Source organism: Taudactylus pleione, unplaced genomic scaffold (assembly GCF_031769625.1).
Source record: "Taudactylus pleione unplaced genomic scaffold, aTauple2 ptg000054l, whole genome shotgun sequence".
In the NCBI taxonomy this organism is placed as follows: Eukaryota; Metazoa; Chordata; class Amphibia; order Anura; family Myobatrachidae; genus Taudactylus; species Taudactylus pleione.
The window spans coordinates 11,268,098-11,294,050 of record NW_028284456.1 but is presented as its reverse complement, the minus strand read 5'-3'; the positions used below and the strand labels follow the sequence as shown (position 1 = coordinate 11,294,050).

The 25,953-nt window shown below is 41.0% G+C and overlaps 1 protein-coding gene across 1 annotated transcript in view; it reads right to left on the bottom strand.

Moving 5' to 3' along the window:
• Positions 1-25,953, bottom strand: part of BMPER (BMP binding endothelial regulator) — a 292,874-nt gene that overhangs the window by 11,655 nt on the left and 255,266 nt on the right. The window contains exon 14 of the mRNA XM_088464418.1: positions 3,109-3,239. Within this exon, the coding sequence (XP_088320544.1) occupies positions 3,109-3,239 (131 nt within the window). The remainder of the gene's footprint in view (positions 1-3,108; positions 3,240-25,953) is intronic.

Genomic DNA, 25,953 nt, shown 5'->3' with positions numbered 1-25,953 from the left:
TAAGTTTGAGGAGGAGGGTGGTGAGGAGCAGGAGGAGGAGGAGGTGGTAGGGGCAGAGCCTGTTGTATCTGCTCCTGGAAAAACAGGGCAAAATGTCAGCTGCATCTATGAGGAAAACTGTGCACTGGTGCATGCAAATGTTCCAGTGCATGGTAAGATCCTAGGGGCTGAGGCACACCGCATGTAGGCAAACGCAGGGGGGATTCCGGTTGCCTGGATACCCCCATTCCCAGCCCACACCATGACCACAATAGAAATATTAATATAATAGAATATTACTAATGCTGCATGTTCTTCTCAGTATCACAAATTAAATAATTAGCACCACCTGTGGATATTTTAACATGTGTCAGCCAGTAATAAATACATCTGTGCATCAACTAGAAGATCTGGAAAACATGCACTGTTAGGGGTGCACTGCTATAGACCATCAATGGGGTTAATTATTAATACCATTAGTAATACACTATTCAGTGCATAAGGAGACCAATATGTACATATATGTTCAAGGCAGTGCTAGGTTCTTCTGCTGCTCCCCCAGACTGCCGGACTTGCTCCGATACTCTGGAATGGTGCCTACATCTGAAACAAAAACATTCAGCGCAGGTAGCATGGCCCTACTGCCGCATATCATGGCTTACTGTGATAGCTGGTCCTGTATATGCTGGAAATATGACACTCAAAACACTCTGTATGATGCATATTAAAGCTGGATAAGTGCTAATTACGCCCTCTTCATGGACTGGCCACAGTCGTAAAATAAAGCATTTGGAAACCCCCCTTTAGAAATCCTGAGTTTGCCACTGCCGCACATCCGTGCCCTGAAAGAAGGCTTTATGGCAGGGGGTCAATGATGCAGCAAATACAGTCAGTTCTTGCAGGTGCTCTGTAGAGAACTGCAAGAAGGACGTTAAGAGGGTCCTAAAATCTATGGCTCCTAGCACATTAGGGAATGCTGAGAGCCTGTAGAAGGTGACTCACAACTGGAGAATAAGATGTACTTCATATTTTCTTAAAGACGCATCACACTTTAGTGAAATGCCTTGAGAAAGTGGCCTGCATAATTCCTAACACCCTAGAGCCCACAGACTGAAAGGAGCCTGTTGCAAGAAAGTGCAGGACACACAATAACCTATGCAGCCCAGGCACTGCATAGTTACTGTCAGGCAAAGATTCCAAATCATCTCTCACCTGCTCATATAAGTTCAGGATGTTTGTGTGGTTCAGCCTGAAAAGCTGAACCACCTCCTGATCTGAGAGGGAGTACAGGTTCATCCTCGCTCTATAGGTTCGTCTGATAGGTACCCTAATGGGGCTCTTTGTCATGTTCCTGAAAACATTCCTGAATAATTTTTGCAGTGGCAGGGCGCATTATCCTCCTGAATGAGGCCACTACCCTCGTGGAACATGAAGGGGTGCAACAATGTTTAGGTAGGTGGTATGTGTCAAAGTAACATCCACATGAATGCCTGGACCCAAGGTTTCCCAACAGTACATTGCCCAGAGCATTACACTGCCTCTGCCGAATTGCCTTCTTCCCATAGTGCATCCTGGTGCAATCTCTTCCCCAGGTAAATGATGCACAAAACCCAGCCATCCACATAATGTACAATTAAATGTAATTCATCAGACCAGGACACCGTCTTCAATTGCACCATGGTCCAGTTCTGACACTCACATGCACATTGTAGGCGCTTATGGTGGTGGACAGGGTTCAACATGGGCACTCTGACCAGTTTACTGCTATGCAGCCCTATGCAGGTGTGTTCTGACACCTTTATATCATAGCCAGCATTGTTTTTTTCAGCACTTTGTGCTACAATAGTTCTTCTGCGGGATAGGACTAGACGGGCTAGCCTTTGCTCCTCACGCACATCAATGGGCCTTGAGCGCCCATGACCCTGTCGCCAGTTCACCAGTTGTCCTTCCTTGGACCACTTTTAGTAGGTACTAACCATTGCATGCCAGGAAAATCCCACAACACTTGCCATTTTGGAGATGCTCTAAGCCAGTCATCTAGCCATCATTATCTGGCCCTTTATAAGAGATATTGAAGCACTTGTACATAAATCAGAGTACTGTAGATAGGTAACAATTGTGCAATGGTGAAACGTGGACTATAGGCAGTTACACATATATCACACTAGGTACAGTTGGTGTTTCTAGCTCTTATAGGACATGTAAGAATGAATTACAAGATCCCTACATGAGTATGGGTATTTTTGGTATACCTTACCATGATGCTGCCCTAACACATCCCCAATGAAATCTAGGCCTCTCTCCATTCTAAATTGCAGTGGAACTTAAAAGTTGAAAGGAAAACCTGCAGGTGTCAATTTGGATGCCAGCAGAGATGGGGGGTTTCTGTATGCTTTTCTAACATTATGCACTTCAAATGGGTTTTGGGTAGTGCCGGGAACGCTGATAATACACCTGGCATACCTTGTGGGCACAGCTATAATGCTGTGAGCATCCAGAGAATGTAATTGGGCTCTGTGACTACTTACTGTTGCAAACGACTACTTTTAACAAGAGTCTAAACACCAGGAAAGTAAATATTTCAAAATGTATGTTTCCTGGGTAATCATGGGTAGTCACATCTTACAGTATCCCTGAACATTATAATGAAAAACTGGCTCATTTTAAAAATAATATAATATTTCCATAACTCTATATTTCATAAGAAATTAGGTTTTCTATGCATGATAATATTTGTCTATACAGTTTACATTTAAGAACTAATAAGGTGAAACTGCAATGTTTCAAAGTTATAAGTAAGTTGCAATCATTTTCCTGGATCAATAATTGAACACTTGTTCATTTTATAAGGATGACCACAACTTTCCATTTCAATATGTCATATGTATCCAATATGTTATCAACAGCAGCTGCCTGTTGTACAGTGTTGCATAATATGTAATTGTATGCATTATGGCAGTAATATATTCTCTATATTGTATGAATTAAACCCAAGACCTCAGTGCCGTGAGGCAGTAATGCTATTACACCATTCATGCTGCCCTTATCTGTGTGGTATTTGAATTTCATGAATAAAAACCAATGCATTCCATATAATATAATAATAATTGTTGTAACTGAAAAACATACCTGCACAATTATTTTCTGGTTTCCAATGAACTTTTACACCTTCTCTTAAGCATGCTCTTGCATAAGCAATTAATGATTCACAGTAGCAATTTTTATGCACTGGGCATTCACACATGTCTGTCACACACGACCTAAAGGAGAGAAGAAAAATAACAATAAATTCTGTACAGTTTATGATACAATGATATTTTACACTCACTAGATACACAGAAGGCACTCATTGGATTTACAAATATCTATAGCCAGGCTGTAAAAAACATTGATAGGTACGGCTGTATGATGCTCCAGAAATTTTGTTTTTGACTTTGTTTCACTTCTAATAATCATGGTCACTCAGGAGTGCACTTAGGAGAGGTCTCAGTTTTGTAGAGCCCCTCATGCGCTAAATTGACATGATCTTTCATAGATTCCTGAAATCTGATTTGTAGGACTGAGGGTGTTAGAAGAGACTGAGAGTCTACTAAGTCTTGTCTACTCAACCAATTAAATTCAGGACAAAAGAAACATGGCAATCTGTCTTCCAGTGTCCAGAGGCAGTGTTGCTTTTGCAATCATGACTGAACATCTCTTTTGCAGTAATGCTGGCCAGGTTTGCAGTGGTCATGGTCCAGCCCCCCAGAAATCAAAGAAAATATGGCATTTCTTCATGCATGCAGGGGAGGCAGCTATCCCGCCCAACCTTTCCCCACTAACCAGGGCAAATCAGTCTTGATCTGAGGTTGGGAGGTGTGTCTATAGTATTATTTGTTAATACAGCATTATAAACATTCTTCACTGTGTGACAATGTCAACAGGAAATAAATTATGTGGGGGATTGCTAATCCACAAAGGAGTGGGTGTGAAAGAAAGTGGGCACGTTAGCCATAGACAGTCAGCAGTTTGTCCTGACTGTGGGAACGTTTGGGAAGTAAGGGGTCTATTTACTAAGCTTTGGGCAGAGATAAAGTGAGCGGAGATAAAGTACCAGCTAATCAGCTCCTAACTGCCATGTCACAGGCTGTTTGAAAAATCACAGTTAGGAGTTGGTTGTCTGGTACTTTATCTCAGTCTACTTTATCCCCGTCCAAAGTTTAGTAAATAGACCCCTATTTTCTGAAAGGCAGGACAGCATGAAGAGCAAGCACCACAACAGGAGCATATGCTGCATTATGAGGGAGGGGCTGGAGACAGGCTAGCAATTTCTAGTCTCACATTGTCCATGAGATAGTCATTCATCCTCCAAAATTAAGTATTTGGAAACCCCCATCTAGAAAATCTTTGCTAGTCCCTGCCAATTCCTATCAACCATCTACATTCTTTTTGGTAGCAGCGGAATTCAACAAAAAAAACCCGAGGTGGGTGAGAAATAGTCATTTTAGTATAGTTATATAACACATGTACAGGTTTGTTTAAACAAATAACAAAGACTAGATACACCTCACTATAGTACTACATATGCTATTTGATTGCCAAAATAATGTAGATTCACACATTTAAAAGACATTACTGTAAAGCTATGACTTAGGTGCACATTTAAGGAGAGGGCTCTAACAAGTGTAATGGTGTACTTTTTCACTCTGTTTAATATTTTCTTCAGTGATGGCATTGATAGCAAACATTAAGTCATGCTGACAGTTTTAGGCTTGCAATGGAGATATAAGGGTCTACTGTATGTACTAAATCTTGGAGAGAGATAACGTGGAGAGAGATAAAGTACCAACTAATCAGCTCTTAACTACATTATCTCCATCCACTTTATCTTTCTCCAAGGCTTAGAACATAGACCCCAACCTTACAATATACTTAGCTGTTGGTGGTCACTGATAGCTGAGCATGTAGGTTTGTCTAAGAGGCATATGAAGAGCACTTACGTTGGTCTGAGGTATGTGTGGAAGCCTGAGTGGCATTTGGGGGCATATTGAGAGGTCAGAGAGAAATGTTTGGCGATTTTATGGCAAGTGTGAGGACTGACGCAATTCGCAATGAATTATGCCATTAATCCACCACCGACTTTACTAACGACCTAAAGGAATGTTCTGCTCTCCTGGTACTCAATGAGAACTGAGATTCTGAAGTTTCCCGAACATTCATTTCGGCAGAATAGGCAAGGTAATTTTTTTTTCTTACTAGAATTAAAGGTAATCTGTTGCCCATTTGAACATTAGAATGCCTCACATACAGCCCTTGAAGTATAGGGTTATTCAACAGTGATCTTGGGCATACTAGACAATGAAAGCAAATGTCTCATGTGTTATTATGTTACTGCATGTTTTTTTGCACTTTGCCATTAAATAATCCTGGGGTATTTTCATGAAATTTGATGGGAAAAAAATCATTAATGGTGTTCTCAAAAATAAAAAGTTGCACGCTGCCAGTATCAAATATATGTAATCTTTGGCTGCAGTTAGTTTCATTGTTTAAGTTTTCATTTCCTTTTCAGTATATAAAGAAAAACAATTCCAGCATCATTATACTTATGTAACTAAAAATACTTCAGCAATACAGCTATGAGTGAATACATTAAAATAGAAATGAGCTATGGACATCACATACATCTACTTTCAGTGAAAGGACAAGCAGACGAGGTCCATTTGAAATTTGTGCAAGGCTGCGAGCCCACCCACGTAGCCCTCCATCTCATTCTGACTCCACGGCTGCCAACAATTCTCTATTCCACACTCCCAGAGAGGATATTAAAATCTTACATTTCAGCATATTGGCCCTTGAGTGACTATATAGTTAATGAGGGTTTTTTTTCTTCTCCATGGAGCTCTTTTTACTGGTGACACAAATGTATTGTAATGATCCCTGGGACTTAAGGTCCAAACATAATATATGGAGAGACCATTTTCTTTTATTTATGTATAATTTTACATGGTCTTACATAGTTATAGATGTTGGAGTTACCTTTTTGAAAAGTAATTTTTCTGATGAAGAAAAAGCTGTTATATTGAAAAAACGGTCTCATTCAAACTATAGCCTTTTTTATTTTCCATTATATTCCATTGAATTCCATTGTAAGTGGCCCCAGACTTATATGGCACTGCTCCATATCAATCCCATTAGTTGGGATAAAACTGAAAGCTACATCGCAGCTTATCTTTACTCTAATGCTGGGTACACACTTGGCGATCTATCACTCATTCTATCGTCAAGCGCAATATATATTGCGAGTGCATCGCTTGGTGTGTACACCAGATATATCTGTGAACGACATAGTTCACAGACATTTTAGTTAGGCCCTGCAGCACAGCCAATGCCAATAGATCTGCATGTGTGTGGGCGACTTGCAGACCACCCATTCAATGGCTGTTGGATTCACCAACATCACAAATGGGTGGGAAAATTTAAATGCCCACCCAGTTGTAATGTCCGCACAGACATAGAGAGGGTCTGATTGGTAAGTGTGTATAGCTTACCATTCAGCCGCTCTGATGGCAGATCGGTCATCTATATGTGTACCTAGCATGAGTCAAATTTAGACATTTTCACCTTTGTCATAGCTGTGGAGTGAAAGTCAACATTCTGACTCAGGGGTCTATTTATTAAGACTCCTGTACCGCCTTGAAAATTAACATTCCTTATTGCTGCACATCACGGCAGTAAGGAATTTATTCTGGGGGTCTATTTATCAAATGTCTCTTGCCAAGAAATGACTCCGATAAGAGCATGTCCCGGGAAGAGTAAATAGTTAAGTGAAAGAATAAACTATCACTTTACTGCTGGGTTCAGACTAGGGGTGTGCACCGGCCACTTTTCGTGTTTTGTGTTTTGGTTTTGGATCTGGATCTTTCTTCGTGTTTTGGATCTGGATTGGTTTTGCCAAAACCACCCTTCCGTGTTTTGGGATCTGGGTTTTGTGTTTTGGATCTGTATTTTTTTTTAAAAAAGCATAAAAACAGCTAAAATCACAGAATTTGTAGGTTTTTCTGCTCCTATGCTATTATTAACCTCAATAACCTTAATTTCCACTCATTTCCAGTCTATTCTGAATACCTCACAATAGTGTTTTTATGTCCAAAAGGTTGCACCGAGGTAGCTGGATGACTATGCTAAGCGACATGAGTGGGCGGCACAAACACGTGACCCATCTAGGCGTGAAACTGCAGTGGCAGACAGGATGGCATTGAAAAACTAGGCCCCAAACTGTACATAATGCAAAGAAAAAAAAGAAGTGCAAGATGGAATTGTCCTTGGGCCCTCCCACCCACCCTTATGTTGTATAAACAGGACATGCACACTTTAACAAACCAATCATTTCAGCGCCAGGGTCTGCCACACAACTGTGGCTGAAATGATTGGTTCGTTTGGGCCCCCACAAAACAAGCTGGCAATTTATCTGTCCCTGCACAAACTGGCTCTACGGAGGCAAGATGTCATCCTCATCCTCCTCATCCACCGATTCCTCACCCTCTTCAGTGTGTACATCCTCATCCTCACAGAGTATTAATTCGTCCCTGCTGGAACCACAGGTCCCTCTGTACGTTCTGGAGGCTGGTCTCCCTGGAAGAGATGATAATTCATTTTATGAACATCATCTTCTCCACATTTTGTGGAAGCAACCTCCTACGCCTTTCGCTGACAAGGTTCCCGGCTGCACTAAACACTCTTTCGGAGTACACACTGGAGGGGGGGCAACTCAGGTAAAATAGAGCCAGTTTGTACAGGGACCTCCAAATTGCTTCTTTTTCCTGCCAGTACAGGTACGGACTGTCTGACATGCCTACATGGATGCTGTCACCGATGTAATCCTTTAACAGACAGACGCACGCTTGTCGCTGCTGCTTTGAGGATTCAAGTGCGGCTACAGCCCACACAATTCACAAAGACAGAAAAAAAAAATAATATTTTTATTGTTTGTGGAGCACACTTTGAGGGTTACACCACCCTTTAACAGACAGACGCACGCTTGTCGCTGCTGCTTTAAGGATGCAGGTGCGGCTACAGCCCACACATTTCACAAAGACCGAAAAATAAAGAACAATATTTTAATTGTTTGTGTAGCACACTTTGAGGGTGTCACCACCCTTTAACAGACAGACGCACGCTTGTCGCTGCTGCTTTAAGGATGCAGGTGCGGCTACAGCCCACACAATTCACAAAGACAGAAAAAAGAAGAAGAATATTTTTATTGTTTGTGTAGCACACTTTGAGGGTGTCACCACCCTTTAACAGACAGACGCACGCTTGTCGCTGCTGCTTTGAGGATGCAAGTGCGGCTACATCGCACACAAGTCACAAACACATTAAAAAAATAGTTTTTTATTTTTTGGAGCACTTTGAGAGTTACACCACCCTTTAACAGACAGACGCACGCTTGTCGCTGCTGCTTTAAGGATGCAGGTGCGGCTACAGCCCACACATTTCACAAAGACCGAAAAAAAAAGAACAATATTTTAATTGTTTGTGTAGAACACTTTGAGGGTGTCACCACCCTTTAACAGACAGACGCACGCTTGTTGCTGCTGCTTTAAGGATGCAGGTGCGGCTACAGCCCACACAATTCACATAGACAGAAAAAAGAAGAAGAATATTTTTATTGTTTCTGTAGCACACTTTGAGGGTGTCACCACCCTTTAACAGACAGACGCACGCTTGTCGCTGCTGCTTTGAGGATGCAGGTGGAATCTAGACGGGATTTGGAACCGAGGACACACTACCTCCATCAATTGTCTAAATCCCACTGCACTAATGTCGGATACCGGACGCACGTCTAACACCAACATAGCAGTCAAGGCCTCAGTTATACGTTTTGCTTCAGGATGACTGCTGTCGTACTTCATCCTCATCGCTAGGGACTGTTGGAGGGTCAATTGTTTAGTAAAAGTAGTGATGTTCCTACTTCCTCTCTGGGATGATGAACAACTCCCAGCAGCAGCAACAGCACTAGGAGGAAGTGGTTCTTGATCTTTCCCTATTTTATTCTTATCGGAGAAAGTTTGGTCCTCCATTTATGTTATATTGATATATATACGTGCGGCTAAAGCGCACACAAACACAGAAAATATTTTTTTATTTTTGCTGGAGAGTAGTGCACTTTGTGGGTTACACCACCCTTTAAGAAATGAGCCAGCCGGCTCTTTACTTATGGGACACAGGCGCACGCTTGGCGCTGCTCCTTTGTTGATGCACGTGCAGCCACAGTGCACACAAGTCACAAACACAGAAAATATATATTTTTTTGGTTTGGAGTGTACTTTGGGGGTTACAGAACCCTTTAACGGTCAAGCCAGCCGGCACTTTACTTATGATACAGGCGCACGCTTGGCACTACTTTGTTGATGCACGTGCGGCTACTGCGCACACAATTCACAAACACAGAAAATAATTTTTTTTTTGGTTTGGACTGGAGTGTACTTTCGGGGGTTACAGCACCCTTTAACGGTCTAGCCAGCCGGCCCTTTACTTATGACACAGGCGCACGCTTGGCACTACTTTGTTGATGCACGTGCGGCTACTGCGCACACAATTCACAAACACAGAAAATAATTTTTTTTTTGGTTTGGACTGGAGTGTACTTTCGGGGGTTACAGCACCCTTAACGGTCAAGCCAGCCGGCCCTTTACTTATGACACAGGCGCACGCTTGGCACTACTTTGTTGATGCACGTGCGGCTACTGCGCACACAATTCACAAACACAGAAAATCATTTTTTTTTTGGTTTGGACTGGAGTGTACTTTGGGGGTTACAGCACCCTTTAACGGTCAAGCCAGCCGGCCCTTTACTTATGACACAGGCGCACGCTTGGCAGTACTTTGTTGATGCACATGCGGCTACTGCGCACACAATTCACAAACACAGAAAATATTTTTTTTTTTGGTTTGGACTGGAGTGTACTTTCGGGGGTTACAGCACCCTTAACGATCAAGCCAGCCGGCCCTTTACTTATGACACAGGCGCACGCTTGGCACTACTTTGTTGATGCACGTGCGGCTACTGCGCACACAATTCACAAACACAGAAAATATTTTTTTTTTTGGTTTGGACTGGAGTGTACTTTCGGGGGTTACAGCACCCTTAACGGTCAAGCCAGCCGGCCCTTTACTTATGACACAGGCGCACGCTTGGCACTACTTTGTTGATGCACGTGCGGCTACTGCGCACACAATTCACAAACACAGAAAATATATTATTTTTTTAGCACTTGGGGGGAGCACCCCTGATGGACAGAGCACCCCCTGGACAACACTACAGCACCCCTTTAGGACTGGGACACTGCACAGGACTTTGGAGTGGACACAGCCCCTATGGAGAACTGACTGCACAACACAGTCCAGCCAGCCCCTATGGACTTTGAAGTAGTGGACACAGCCCCTATTAACAACAGCAGCACAGCACAACACAGCCAGCCCCTATGGACTTTGAAGTAGTGGACAACAGCAGCACTACACTACACTACACAGCCCTAACTCCCACCCTCCCTCTTCACTGTCCACAGCCGAGTGAGAAAATGGCGCCGACGCGGGTACCTTATATAGGATCCAAAACCCGCGAGACTCGGAAGGCGGGATGATGACGTTTTGCCTCGATTTCAGATCCGAGTCAGGCAGGAAAAGTCGAGCCTGATTCGGATCGGACTTGGATCGGGGGGGCTCGGGGGGGTTCGGATTTCAGAAATCCGAACCCGCTCACCCCTAGTTCAGACCCAGTTTGCCCATTGCACATGTGCAGCTATCAGGCTATGCATGTTCTGCATGTGAAAGCTACTGCAGAGGTATCCTAATGGTGCGTACACACACGGTACGATTAAAATGCACGATATAAATGATAATGATATTGATCATATCATTATTGTTCACATTTTTCGGTGCCTTCAACCTACCAACAACCTGCGATGCACGGGCACGTATGGACAATAAAGATATCATCCATCGACCGTGCATGCAGGCCAACCTGATCGATATCGACCAAGTTACTATACATTGGCTGACGTTGGTGGTGTGCTGGATGATCAATATCTATCATACAGCACACACGGGAGATCGTTCAACACTATCGTTGATGATCGTCCCGTCTGTATGAACCATAATTTTCCGCATTTGAAAAAAATTGCAATACTGTAGCCTTTAGATGGCATTAACTATTGAGGGATCAAGCACTGATAAGAGTGATATATTGTCTTTGGAGTATCCTGCGTTACTTGGCTGAACGTAGCAGATATCGCTGTATAAAATTTTTATATTTTATACAGATTGACTAAACACAGAATAGATTTGTTAGTACAGAATTTTTTTCTGGTTTGCAATAAATTAAGTTTTTACAGCATCATTTAGGGAGCAATACAAAAATTATATATTATATTTACAATTATTAGATTATTACAATATGTGAAAAACATGTCTGTAATAAAATATAATGTAATTAAAACTACATTTAGATATAAAATAAAGTGTGTATAGATTCATCAACTTTTCAATATTTGGGCCCGAGCTCTGAAAACATTACTGACTGTTATTACTTCTAGATGTTATGCTCGATGCTGCCTGTCTTTTTTTGATTCTCTTCCTTCCCTCTTATCTCTGTCCAAACCGGCATGTCTTGCACTATTTGCACTCTTCTCCATGGGGAATGCAGCCTAGTCTAGTCTAGTCACAATGTATAGATTCCAGAAATCCGGCACCAGGATCCCAACATGATGAAAATGCTACTTACACCATTTTAACCATATGGTCATTATTAGTGATATTATTATCATTATATGCTACTACAACAACATGTTTAAAGTTATAGGGCTTGATTCAGAGGTGGACGCAGTGCCGATGTTTGTTCAATTGGATGATTATTTGGTACTGCGTATGTCTGAAACTTCCTGAAATCCCACACAGCACAGGCTTCACTGTGTGTACGGCTCTGTTCGCTGTTGCGTACGCAGTTGCAGGCATTAGAAACAGCTAGGCAATACCATGGGTATTCCTGGGTGGTGACTGGGAGGTGGCCAGAAGTGAATGCAAAAAAAGGACATCTCAGAGGTGTGTTATCGGAGTGTCCGATGCGCGCCAGGGAACAAGCTGTGTGCCCAAACACTGAGCTGCAGCCACAGAGGCCATGTTTAGGCAAAATTTCAGAAGGAGACACTGTGCAAGCCATAGACTGGTGCAAGTGTTGACGGTGGACGCAAAAGTGCCCTGATGGTGGAGTGTTTGGAACCGCCAGCGAATATGCACCATCCACGGCCATTGAAAGTGGACGTCTCAGGGCTTGCACTGATCAGCACACACTAATACACAAGGGGAAAGCTGAAACTAGCATTTTGCACATTACCGCTGCTGCAAAATCCGTAAAAAAACTGTGGTGGCATTAGCATCCACCTATGAATCAGGTGCATAATGTGCGCACAGTAAAATTGCTGTAAGTAGTATTTTAACAATGTTAGGATTTTGGCACTGGCTTTCTGTGTAGACTGTTGATATTGTGACTTTAGACATTCTTTACAGAACCCTTTGGCAGCCTTACCTCTGCCACCAGCTGCTAATTTGTGCAGGGACGTGCAGTCAGGGTAGGCATTGAAGGCAGAGCCTCCCCTGTCATACTCCCCCCTCATCTTACTCCCATGAATCTGTGCTATCTGAGAGCATACTTTTAATGGTATGGTGTCAGCTTCCTCTTTTCTACACATGTTCTGCATTCATAAACAGTACCGCCCCCCTGCAGTACCGCCATTGTGTGTAGTCACTGACACTGCTACTGGTGAAGCTCTCATCAATGATCCCTCCCTCAACATCTTCTTTGTTGTTTGTTTTTATGAGTTTCATTCATGAAGCTGTGCAGTAAAGAACTGCTACTTTTCACTATAGCTTAGTCAAGTAGCAATTCATGTACCCTCACCTGTGTTGCAAAGCGATGCGATAAAACATGGTCCGGCGGTCAGGTCTTCTCATTGTTGTCAGTAAATTATCAGGATTTTCTTTCCCATTACTGTTCTGCGCATGCGCCGGCGGCTTCTGTCTGCTTCTGTGTGCAATGGCTGATGGGATTCAAAGGGGCGGAGCTACAATGTTCAGGCTCAAGGACAGGCAAGTAATCCACTTCCCTTTCCCTTTCAATAGGAGGAGATACCACTATGCCATCCTGGCAATGGCAAATGTGTTACAAAGCTGAGGAGCGGAAAGCTGAGCTTTACGTTCCTTTATGAATTGCACTCACTATACAAATGTATGGTGATGTGATACAGAAATAAGCTTCTCCAATGGTACCCTGCTCTATGAATAGCACAAAGCAGAGAAGTGCCATGTTTTCAGATAAACAGGACACTTCACTGCTTCATGAATAGACCGCTAAGTTTACAATGGATACCAATTGTAGCCGACGCGCACCATGCGAGTGCAAATGTAATGACATCATTTTTATCAGCTCTTGATTTTATTATATAGCAGTTACTCTCTCCCAGCATGTCAATTGTACCATTATGAATGAGAGAATGACATTTTCACAATAGTTAAGCAAAATATTCACCTTGTTCTACTTTTTTCTTCGAAATTTTGCACATAGTAGTCAGACATTTTCCTACATATTCCGACTGCGCCACAAAGCAGAATGAGCGATCATCAGCCGAGCTCTACCACTAAACTATAAACTACATGAAATGCAGAATTACAAATATAGCGTGGACAGGCAACAATAAAAGCAAAACTCGAAGAATGTAACGCTGGGAAAACAAACTATACTGTGAGCAATCTGTTGAATCACAAAACTCAATTCAGCACAAATTTGCTCATCTCTAATATATTATATTATAGACTATAAAAGAAACACAGTTAAAGAACATTTGTTGGCTTCCTTTCATTGTGTTAGACAGTAAGCTGGTGTGAAGACCACCACAGGAGTAACACACTTCCTAATCAATTTAAATGCCTATTTAATGCTAAATTCTGAAATGTGTTTCCTGGAGCCCCAAGAGATACATATATTATGTGTAAATGTCAGAATTAGGAAGGACTTACAAGGTTTTGCAATGAACACTGCAGGGAATGTGATGCCTGAGATACTTTCTAGCCCATTGCCGGATATCAAAAGTTCGGAAGTAGACATCACGGAACACGTACATTGTATATTCATGCATGCAAAGAAAAGAGAGAACACACTGCAACAACACACACACACACAGTTGAATGTTATGATGGGGTCACATTGTGTGTGTGTTCTTGGGAGTCTTGTGGTGTAATAATAAACCATATAATGTGGTCAATGAAAGTCTGGACTCTGCTCAGCCAACTCACACTGAGATCATCTCAGCAGTGGCTTCTGCTTAAGTGTTTACATTTCTCCAGGACCAGAAGTTGCTCTATTGGATATGTGATATTTTATACAGTTCTTGACATAATACATCATAAAAACAAAACCTGACCTTCTGAATATTAGAAATAAAAAAAATCATCTTTTTTCCATTTATTTACCTAGGTAACACACAATGATTAGTCCCGTGTTTTGTCTGAAATGTTATATTCTAAAACATAATTATTCAGTTAGGTAGCATTGTATCAATCAGAATACAATCTTTCCAGCACTAAGGTTCTAAAGGCCAAAGTGCACATGAAATAGCATGAGGTCAAATCATATGATTTGAAAAAGCTAACCTGATTTTTTAAAATGGCAGGTATACAAACTGTGCGAATTACAAAACGACAGTTAATTAAAAAAAAAAAATGCAGGTTGTTTTAGACAGGGTTCTTCTGAGGATTGGGTATGGGATCTTGGCGGTCGGGATGCAGGTGGTCAGAGTACCGACAGTGGCATCCTGACAGTCAGAATCTAGACGCATGCAGGTAAGTACCGTAACCCCTAACTCTCATCCTAACACTAACCAACCTTTTCTGCAGCCTCACCCTAACCTTCCCCTCCTGCAGCCTAACCCTCACCCGCCTCCCAGCTGTCTAAACCTAATCCTCTCCCTAATGCTTAACCCTAACCCGCCTTTCCCTAATCCTCCTCTATTGCAGCCTAACCCCCCAACCCCATCCCACCCCACCCCTTCCGCAGCTTTAACCTAACCCTCCCCCTGACCCTAATACTTACCGTCAGGATGTCAGTAGTCGGGATTGTGGAGCCTAGCTTCTGACTGCTGTCGGGATTCCGGCACCAGTATTCTGATTGCTGGCATCCTGACCACCGGGATGCCGACTACATCCATCTTCTCTATAAGTCATCTCATAATTGTATATAAAATGACACTACATTTATAATAAGTATACTCACGGGTCTTATCATGATGAGTGTGAATAGTACACTGTGTCTACAAAGAGTTTACCATACACATTATATACATACATGCCTACCCTCCCGGTTTTCGCAGGAGGCTCACGATTTTTTGGGTAACCTCCTGCACCACAGGAAGGGTAGGCAATTCTCCCGCATTCTGCCCTCTTCCTAGTAAAGTGGGCAGAATGAGAATTCCCGTGGCGATCGTGGGTCTCCGTGTAGGGGGCGGGGCTTAAAACTTGATTCTACATGAATCACGGCATTTGGCCCCACCCCCTATGTAAATTCTAGCCAATTGCGGCACTTTTACCACGAGGGGGCGGGGCTTAATTACGAGAATCATCAGGCCCCGCCCCCATCGCCACCCTCCTGCTTCTCTTATCCGGGCTTCTCACGGGAAGAGATATTAAAAGATGGGCAAGTATGATTGTACAAAAATATATGCCTGCCAAGTGCAGTCTGCCATATTTATCATATTTATCAACAGTTATTTACATAGCGCACATTTATTCTGCAGTACTTTACAGAGAATATGTCAATCGTTCACATCAGACCCTTGTGGAAGGATACTGGAGCACTCAGAGGATATCCACACAAACATCACAAACATGGGGAAAACATGCAAAGCCCACAGAGATCAGCCATGAATGGGAAATGAACTCATGACCTCAGTACTGTGAGGCAGTAATGCTAATATCTATGCCAGCCATGCTGCCATGCTGCCATATGAAACTGTCGTTAAATGAATTGGAACTTTATTTATTTATTTATTAACAGTTGCTTATATAGCGCAGCATATTCCGTTGCGCTTTACAATTGGAAACATTTATAGAACAAAACAGGTTAATAACAGACAGACATAGAGGTAAGAGGGCCCTGCTTGCAAGCTTACAATTTATAGGGAAATAACTTTAGAGTATATCACAAGATCTGACCAATAATACAGCTTATTAATATAGTGCCTGCATATATTTATTTACACCACGGATTTACAGAGAAAATGATATTTTGGACAATAGTGTATTCAGAGAAGACATCCAAAAGTCCCCTCAAGCTTTTCCAGATAGTTATCTCTGACAGTTCTAATTTGCTCATTTGCAGTCATGAGTGCAATTATAGTAAAATAATTCAACATAAACTGAATTCCTTTTGGAATAACAATGACTCTAGTTTGTATGAAGCCAGATGATGAATGGATAAAGTACAGTATATCTGTGAAATCTGTTTCTTTATTTTTAGACTTTAGTGATAAGCTTATATAGAAGGATTTTACCCAATCAATTATATTTCATTCTAACTTATCACTGCTAGTGTGGTGTTACTTCTGCTATATAGATATATATTTATATGAATATTTATAATTTGGGTATTATATTCCTTGTAAATAATGAAGTTGTTAAAGAAGCAAACAAGTCCAGATGTGACAACGTATGATCAGTATTAGCAGGTGCTTCATTTTAAGTAATAACAATGAAAGAAGATTTTTTTATATGTAAATGTATTGCAAATCTTTTAGAGTTATTTAATTTTGGAAATATACTTTTGTAACAATGATTTGGAGGAAGGAAGTGCACCTGGAGGTGTATCATGTTTCCACTTAACTTCCTTAAGACCTAAATCCAAATTACATAACGCATGAAATACTTGAGGTCTGTTGTCTTAGCTTAAGCAGAGCTCCTGAAGGACCTTGGTCTACACAGGCAGTTTGGCAGGAATTCCACTTAAGTCCCTTGGGGTATCTAGCTCCAAACTTGCTGAAAATTAGGATTTCAAGAAAAAGTAAGGACAATTGATGTAAGTGGGAAATTTTATTTAGTGTGTGCAAATATTTATTTATAAACTTCTTGGATCAGAATGCAAATATCAAATGCTTAGTTTTAGAGTCTAGCTGTATTTTATTGATGGCAAGAACCATCATTTATATCTTCATTATCTGTCTGTATGTATGTCCATGTGTTGTACATTATAATCACTTGTCAATTTGTCATTGTGTTATACTAAGTACATATAACCCAGTCTATTAAGGCACACCTAACATCATATACAAACCTTAGAGGCCTATTTATTATGCTTAGCTTTTCCAAACAACATTTGGAAACATTAGCTTCCTCATAATTGAGTAAAATTTTAATTTTCTTTCTATTTAGCAACAGAGTAATGCCAGAGAAACCGACTGTGTTAATTGAATAATCAGTTACACCCCTATCCCCATACAGTGTCCAGAACATGTGATCTTTAGCTCTCCTTCTAAGGTACACAGATCCATCTCTCACAGTATGGATCCAGCACCTTTGCATTAGTGAAGCCTGTTCAGTAAATAGAAGCTATCCATATTGTGGTAGAAAAAGATGCATCATATCAACTTGCACTAAGTCCTCAAAATAAATGTATTTCTTTCCTCTTTTTCTAGCCATGTTTCAAAGCCATTTCCTCCTCACCAGCTAGGCAAAAGAAGTGACACAAGATGGACTCCTAAACAGAGCTTCTCAGCTGCCCCATGTCACAATTACTGTGCATATTTGATCTTGGATGGGTGAATATGCAGATGACATAGTGGAACAAGGAATAAGTCAGCTGCAAAAGTCTTTAGAACTGTTCATCGGGACAGCCATTTATCGGAAGTGCCGTTCCAGCTGAAGCTTTCTGATAAATCCGGCCAGATTAACAATGGGGCGGATGGAGCTACAGCTCCAGACCTCCAAATAAAAATAGGCCCATCAACATGACAGCATGATTACCAGCTGCCTAACTGGCCATAAATTTTAAGTATTTAAATAGTTTTTCTAGTCTCCCGTCCCACCCAAAAAAACAAAATTATGCAATTTTTCTATTTCTATGTAGTTAGGGAGACATTGTGGTCATTGGGCCTGATTCAGCTTTGGAAACAGAGTGAGATTTAGCACTTTGCTGATCATCTTGGTGAAACCATGCTGCACTGCAGGTGGGGCAGATTTAAAATGTGCAGAAGATTTAGATTTGGGAGGGAGGTGTCCAAACTGACATCTAAAGTGCAGTATAATAATAAAGCTGTGCAGTATTTGTGGGCTACATACAAAAGCAGCCAGTATGTACACTAAACGCAAAAAAAATTATGTATTTACACCCCTTGTAATGCAACATGGTTTATCCAGGTACACAGATAAGTGCTAATTCTCACTCTATTCCCAAAGCTGAATCAGGCCCATAGTTTAGGGGGGGTGTACACTAAGGTGACTCTGACCACAGCCACACTGCACCGTTCACAGCTCTTCCCCTTCTCAGTATAGGCCCTTGAACATTTTCAGCTCCAGGCCCATGTGGGCCTTAATCCGACCCTGCACATGAGCATTGTCTCTATACCAATAACACTGCTCTAATTTTAGTTAGACCCATCCCCTAGCTCCAGTTAGCACGGTTTATTACCTCAAAATTATACATGAAATTATATGTAATTATACATGCAAATTATACACCTACATGTAAAACATTATAGCTTACTCTCCCAGAATGACCAGCGACTTCCTAACTTTACAGAGTTCTGCCAAACTCTGGGAGAGTACACCAGTCTCCTGGATCCTGCCCACTTCCAAAGTGAAGTGGGTGATCTGGGTTCTTGAAAATGTGATTTGCGCCACCCCTTACACCTGCCACCTAAATGCCACCTCTGGGATTCTCCCACAGTGTAGATTTACAAAGTCAGCAAGTACGAGATAAATAACCAACAGCTCCCCTTCACTCTACAACTTCATAGCATCCTCCTAACAGTTCTATAATGATCAGTCCTATGTTTGTTTCATATTTTACATTCCATATCCTGCTCTCGCCAGATGTCCATCTCATGTCATCTCCTCTACCTAAGCCTCCACCTCTATTTTATGTTCCTTTTGTTCACAGCCCAGTTCTCTCACTTTTAGTACCTGTACTGATCTCTCTTCCACTCCATCTAATCTACCAGCAAGCAAAATTAGCTTGCTGGTAGTATTGTTTAGTTGTTTTTATTAAAAGATGACACAAACCATGCAGATTTATTTAAACTCAAGTTTTAAAGAATGAGACAAGCTCTCTCGCCTCATACAGGACTGTATACACAGCAAAAATGTCACTCTCAGGAAACTGACACACTTATTACTGTCACAGCTGCACATAGCAATTATCAGGAGGACAACAGGCTAACTGCCCTTTGGATACATCCCTCTCTACAATCATCTATTACATATTGTTGCAATATAACTCATGATACTTGTTGCCCATGTCACCTGTCAAATAAAAAATACATATTTTAAAGTAGCATTTTCCATGATATTAGAATTGCATTTAATTGGTAATATTCTGAACTTAGTCATTGAAATAGAAAGGTTACAACAGAAGACCAGTCAGCAAACCATTGTTGAGCAGTTGGCATGGGACATAGGTCAAGAAAAGATAGTGAGATTGTTTTGGCTATAAATCACATCAATGAACTTCTAAATTTTCAGTGGAATTTGCTCATTCTAATGTGGGTATTACTGTTTTTTAAATGTAAGAGGGCGCTGTTTAAGAGCCATATATATTATTTAGAAGTTTAGTAGTATGCCCCATCTTCTGGTGTGACCTGGTCCAAGGTTACATTTCCTATCCATGATCCTCCTGCTATGAGATGTAAAGAAATAGTGATGCTCCATGTATTATAATGAATAAATCATGCACTACTAAACAGAAATGAAGGATCTTAAATGTCACGTCTGTTTCTTAGGTCTTGCACTTTAGTACTGTACTATAGGCACTTCTCAGGACCTATAATGTAACGTTTTGCTTTTACGTTTTCTGTATGAGAGAATTTATCCCTTCGGTATATAACCCAGTAAGATAGTCTTGGTCAAATAACTGGGGCAATGGTATGCAGACAATAAAACCAATTAAATTAATTAAATAGATATTTAAAAAGGGATAAATTAACCAGCATTCAATGGGTAACTTGTACAAAATACCAACTTTAGATTGTAAGCTCTTGTGAACAAGGCTCACCTGCTTTGGCTGAAACCTATTCATTTATTCATTGTATGTTCAAATTGTACTCCTGCAGTGGAATATGCTAATGCTTTATTAAGAATGTATAACATCTTTATTAATCTACATCCCAGGATAATACTACTGATTTTTGAGGATATGGGGCCAAATGTAATAGGGTGAGAGTTTTGAAAATGGGAGAGTTTAGCAGTAAACTCTCACACTAATACATTGATTGAGTTGTATTTTCAAAACAGGAAACACCTGGATGAGAGTTTACATCTTGAGAGTTTCTTGAGTCTGAAAAACATGTAAGTTTGCTTGTTCTGTGACTTTATTACATTGGCTAAGTTTAAAAATGTGACAGTTTTCTCTTACATTTTCTAAACTCTCACCCTATTACATTTGGCCCATAGTGTTGATGTAATGATTATGTGTTCTGTACCATACATCTAATTAATTGTGTTTTTTAACCAACTATTAATAGTTATTCTCTAAAAATCAATTTTCCAAAAAATATATTTAATAAAGAGCATCAAGGACTATCTTATGTCAGAGGTCTGCACATGCACACATGTACACAAAATAACAATCCTTCTTCTAGGAACTGCATCAGCTTCAGCTCCTAAAAGACAGATAGGGCTGGCATAATTGCAGGGGTGTGGCTTCCCATTGGAAGCCACATTGGAAGCCCTTGGAAGCCCTTTCTGTTACTTGCAGTCCAGATTGACCAGATTGGCAGTCCCAGGAGGACAAAACATACCTTCCCCTGGGACTGATTATATGGCATGTGATTAGCAGAAATCACTTTCAGTGGGATACCAGGAAGAGATAGCAGAAAGAGAGTTAGAGATACGGGTGAGAAGAGAGGGGGAGAGGTCAGGGGAGGAAAAGAGGTCAAAAGAGTTGATGAGTTCACCTAAAGCGGACTTATATAGGGAGAATTGGAGAGGTTCAAGAACAGAATCTTGGGGAACACCTATTAGTGGAAGTGGGGGGTAGAGGAGTTGTGAGAGGAGACAGAGAAGGAACAGTCAGATAGATAGGAAGACAGCCAGGAGAGGGCAGTGTCATGTAGACCCAGGGAGTGAAGGATTTGCAGGAGGAGAGGGTGGTCCACTATGTCAAAAGTAGCAGAGAGGTCAAGGAGAATGAGCAGACAGTAGTGGCCCTAGCAGACTGGTCTGAGCAATGTACCCAGCAACCTGTAGGGGTCACAGATCAGTATATAAAATATGTTATAGGGAAACAATATTTTCAGGGACTAGTACATATGTTGATGTGAAATGTGACTCAGACATAGTGCTATAAAAATTATGAATGCATCTATATATCAAAAGAGGAAGATGGCACTCCTGGTAACGGAAATTTTGTAAGATTACAGATATACTAGTAAAATTACCATAGGACACGTCTAGCACAGTTCGACAAGTTTCCACTGAAATACACTTTTTGCCTAATTTTTATGTCTGGTATCTGCTGTTTGATTTATATAAACAGTTCCAGTCCCTGACTTATCATATGGACATCAGAACTGAAACTCATGCCATCTAGACAGGAGAATCTTTAGATTTTTTTCCCCTAACATATTAGTGCAGGTGCTCATTATTTACTTCATTGTTTTGCCAAAAAATGCAAAAAGTGGGCCAACTAGATGGTTATTTTATTATTCAAACCTTGGAATTTATTTTTTGAATACAACTGAATGTAAATTGAGTCTTCCATAAATGTTGCAGGTTTAAACATTATTCCATGGATGCTACTGAAAAAGGACTCTTTGACCATTATTAGGCTTGTGAATGCCAATTCATATGGTTTTCCTATCAAACATTCAAAAGGGAGACGCCACCAGTACATAAGAAATAAAAGAGAAACAATAACGTGGGTCTGAAAAGAATCATACACTAATGTACTTGGGCTGGAGGAAAGCCAGAGGCTATCCCAGGTGAACACTACATTGTCCAATACTATAGCTTGGTCAGATTCTTGTGAAAATCTCCCTCCAACCTTATTTCTTATTTTATGCTTTACCCAGAGGGAAGAAGACACATCTGTGATTCTTCTGGCAATGGGTCAGTATGTTACAGCTGTGATAACTCTTGATACAAAGAGAATTATGTGTTTCAGATTCGGTCCCAGGCTGCTGGAAGAAATTCTGTGAACACACACAAGTGTGTGGAGAACTGGGGAGGCAGACTTGCTTAGGTCAACAGGTCTTGCAAAGAACTAGGTTTACATTCAAAGCAAGGCATGCTCCTTTGAATTCCCATCCAAGGCTTCTCATCACAAATCAGAGAATATTTTTTGGCAGTGATTTACATTTGTGTGTCATATACAATAAAACTATCCTCTCATTATTGTGGTGAAGGGAAATCAAAATCCCTGCCTAAATACATCATAGATAGACAAATGTGGTGTGCAGGATTGAAGATGAGCTGCAACTTCGACCACATTTCAGAGCCTGAGATTCATTATAGACTGTACAATATATTTTAGTAATTTGCCATATACATAAGTGATAGCAAGGGAGAAATCTGGAAGCAGCCAATAGGATATTTAATTGATGGTGCCAACTTTTGGACAAGCTGTCTCTTTTGAATAGATCCTCCTCATCTAAGGGGTATATTTACTAAAGTGAGAGTTTTTAGAAGTGGAGATGTTACCTATAGCAACCAATCAGATTCTATTTAACATTTAACTTGCACCTTCTAGAAGATAATAGCTACAATCTGATTGGTATACCCCTAAGACTTTGGTTGGGGTTTCATCTTAAAATTGTCACCATCAATTGAGCTCGTGCTGGAGCACCTTATAAAGAGGATATTTTGGCAGTGATGAAGGAATGTATTAATTATAAATGAACGGTGAGCATAGAGGTGAATGTAGCACCTGATTTGATGGCATTAGCTCCTGTCCAATCTGGTTCTACATTCACAACATACATCCATCCCTAGCAGTATGAATCTTCACTAAACTGATAGCCCTCCTATCTTCACCCAATGCCTGAGCTCATTTGCAGGCTTCAGGTGGATCTCCATAGGATTGTTAAATGATAATATAAAGAAAGATTTGGGGGAGTCAGGGCTACCTTTAGTAATTGTCTAGAGTGTTAAGGGGTGCTGAGAGCTCTGAATGTAGTTTAATCCTTCCGTGGTACCCTTCCAACCCTGTAGCTTCTTACCTTTAAGCTGCTGGTTGCTGCTCATCCATGTCTGTGATGGGCTAGTAGTGTGATGTTTGGCTTTGATGTAACAGCCAAATGCCACACTCCCACTTGGGAACTATGGAGCCTGCCCCCAACTCCCACCTGCTAAGGTAAGAAGCAGCAGGGGAGGGGCGTTGTATCGGAAGGAAAGCGTTGTGTCCCAGGGTGCTGCAGGCAGTAGCGCCAGCACAATGGGATATCCCAAAATGGGCAATTCATTCATAAAGGTATCTATATACAGTATCTGCTGACCCACACTATGTGAACAATACAAAAATATGATCACAGTCACCAGCCTAAGCAAATAGGTATTGATTGGCTGATTGCAAAATCATCTCTCAAGTTGAAAAGTGCTCTTTTGCATTGTTTGTGCATATATCATTTGATCTGTTTTGCATACCTAAAGGCCCCCATGTATCTGCAATGTATTGGAGCAATTTCCCAAATCCGCAGACACCAGGGTCAGGGCATCGGTGAAATCCAATATGCTGGGTTTCCTTAATTTGCCAATCCTGACCAAAATGATTGAGATCAGCAAATCAGTGATTTTTATCATGAATAATTTCATTGATTCCCTGACGGATCAACATTTCTGACTGGCGGATCGGTGGTGCCAGTCAGATTGGGGAAATTACGAAACTGCCGGCAGATGTATGGGGGCCTTTAGTAAACTTTCATTTATCATAAATAAGGAGAGTTAAGGGGCCTATCCATTAAATTACATGAAAGTTTGAACGTCCAGCATTCAGACTTTAATGTCGCTGAGGTGCGGGCACCGCACTGAAAGACGTTCACTGAACGTCTTCAGTGCAGAAGCCCAACCTCCCTATTTATTAACATGCCGATCACTGGTCCTTGCCGGCTATCCACTTGCAGACTTTCTGCACGTTCCGACCAAAACCTCCTGGTTTTGGTCGCATCGTGCATAAAGTTGGCAAATTGATAGGCCCCTTTAGACCTGTACTAAGGGGAAGTTTTTTTTTTCTTTATTTAATGCTAACCTAAAATGGTAAATGCATATTCCACTATGAGAACAAATGTTTTAAAACATTGGTGTGAATGTATCTGATGTGTGCGTCATATACACCAGGAGCATATGCTACTTACACAGACCTGCATGCAACTTGTGATGCCTACACCTCAGCATTTGGGCATAAATTAGCTTACTTTTGTTATGGAAATGTCATCTAGGAGTTTATGCAAGCTGGTTTTGCCTTTAAAATGATTGGCACTTTAAAAATACGGGAAGACTGGCAGGAGTTACCGCAGCAGCACCAGATACACCCTATTACATAAGTCCCATAGTATACAGTGTATCCGGAAAGTATTCACAGCGCTTCACTTTTTCCACATTTTGTTGTGTTACAGCCTTATTCCAAAATGGAATAAATTTATTTTTGTCCTCAAAATTCTACACACAATACCTCATAATGACAATGTGTAAAAGTTTTTTTGAGATTTTTGCTAATTTTATTTAAAAAAAACTAAGAAATCAGATGTACATAAGTATTCACAGCCTTTGCTCAATACTTTGTTGATGTACCTTTGGTAGCAATTACAGCCTCAAGTCTTTTTGAATATGATGCCACAAGCTTGGTACACCTATCTTTGGGCAGTTTTGCTTATTCCTCTTTGCAAAAAACAGAAACTTGGTTGCGCTTATCAATCCTTGTAATGGCAGAAAATAACCTCAGAACGCCATGAATATACTCGTATTAAAGATACTTTATATCAAACAAATGAATAAAACACTATGACATATATATAGAATTAACAATGAAATTAACAATATAGAACAGTATAATTGACAATACCTATGTGGTCAAAGCTATTAATATGTGTCGACACAGATATTAATATATATAGGTATATATTCATTTGTTTGATATAAAGTATCTTTAATATATTCATGGCATTCTGAGGTTATTTTCTACCATTACAAGGATTGATAAGCACAACCACATTTCTGTTTTATAGTTTTTTTCTCTTTTTATGAGACCATAGTGAGTCTACACAACTCACTAGTTGGCTGCTGCTACTAGTAATATAATTTGAATTGATTAGCGCCTAAATACAGGTTACTTACATTCCTCTTTGCAGCACCTCTCAAGCTCCATCAGGTTGAATGGGAAGCGTCGGTGCACAGCCATTTTCAGATCTCTCCAGAGATGTTCATTCGGATTCAAATCTGGGCTCTGGCTGGGACACTCAAGGATATTCACAGAGTTGTCCTGAAGCCACTCCTTTGATATCTTGGCTGTGTGTTTAGGGTCGTTGTCCTGCTGAAAGACGAACCGTCACCCCAGTCTGAGGTCAAGAGCACTCTGGAGCAGGTTTTCATCCAGGATGTCTCTGTACATTGCTGCATTCATCTTTCCCTCTATCCTGACTAGTCTCCCAGTTCCTGCCACTGAAAAACATCCCCACAGCATGATGCTGCCACCACCATGCATCACTGTAGGGATGGTATTGGTCTGCTGATGAGCGGTGCCTGGTTTCC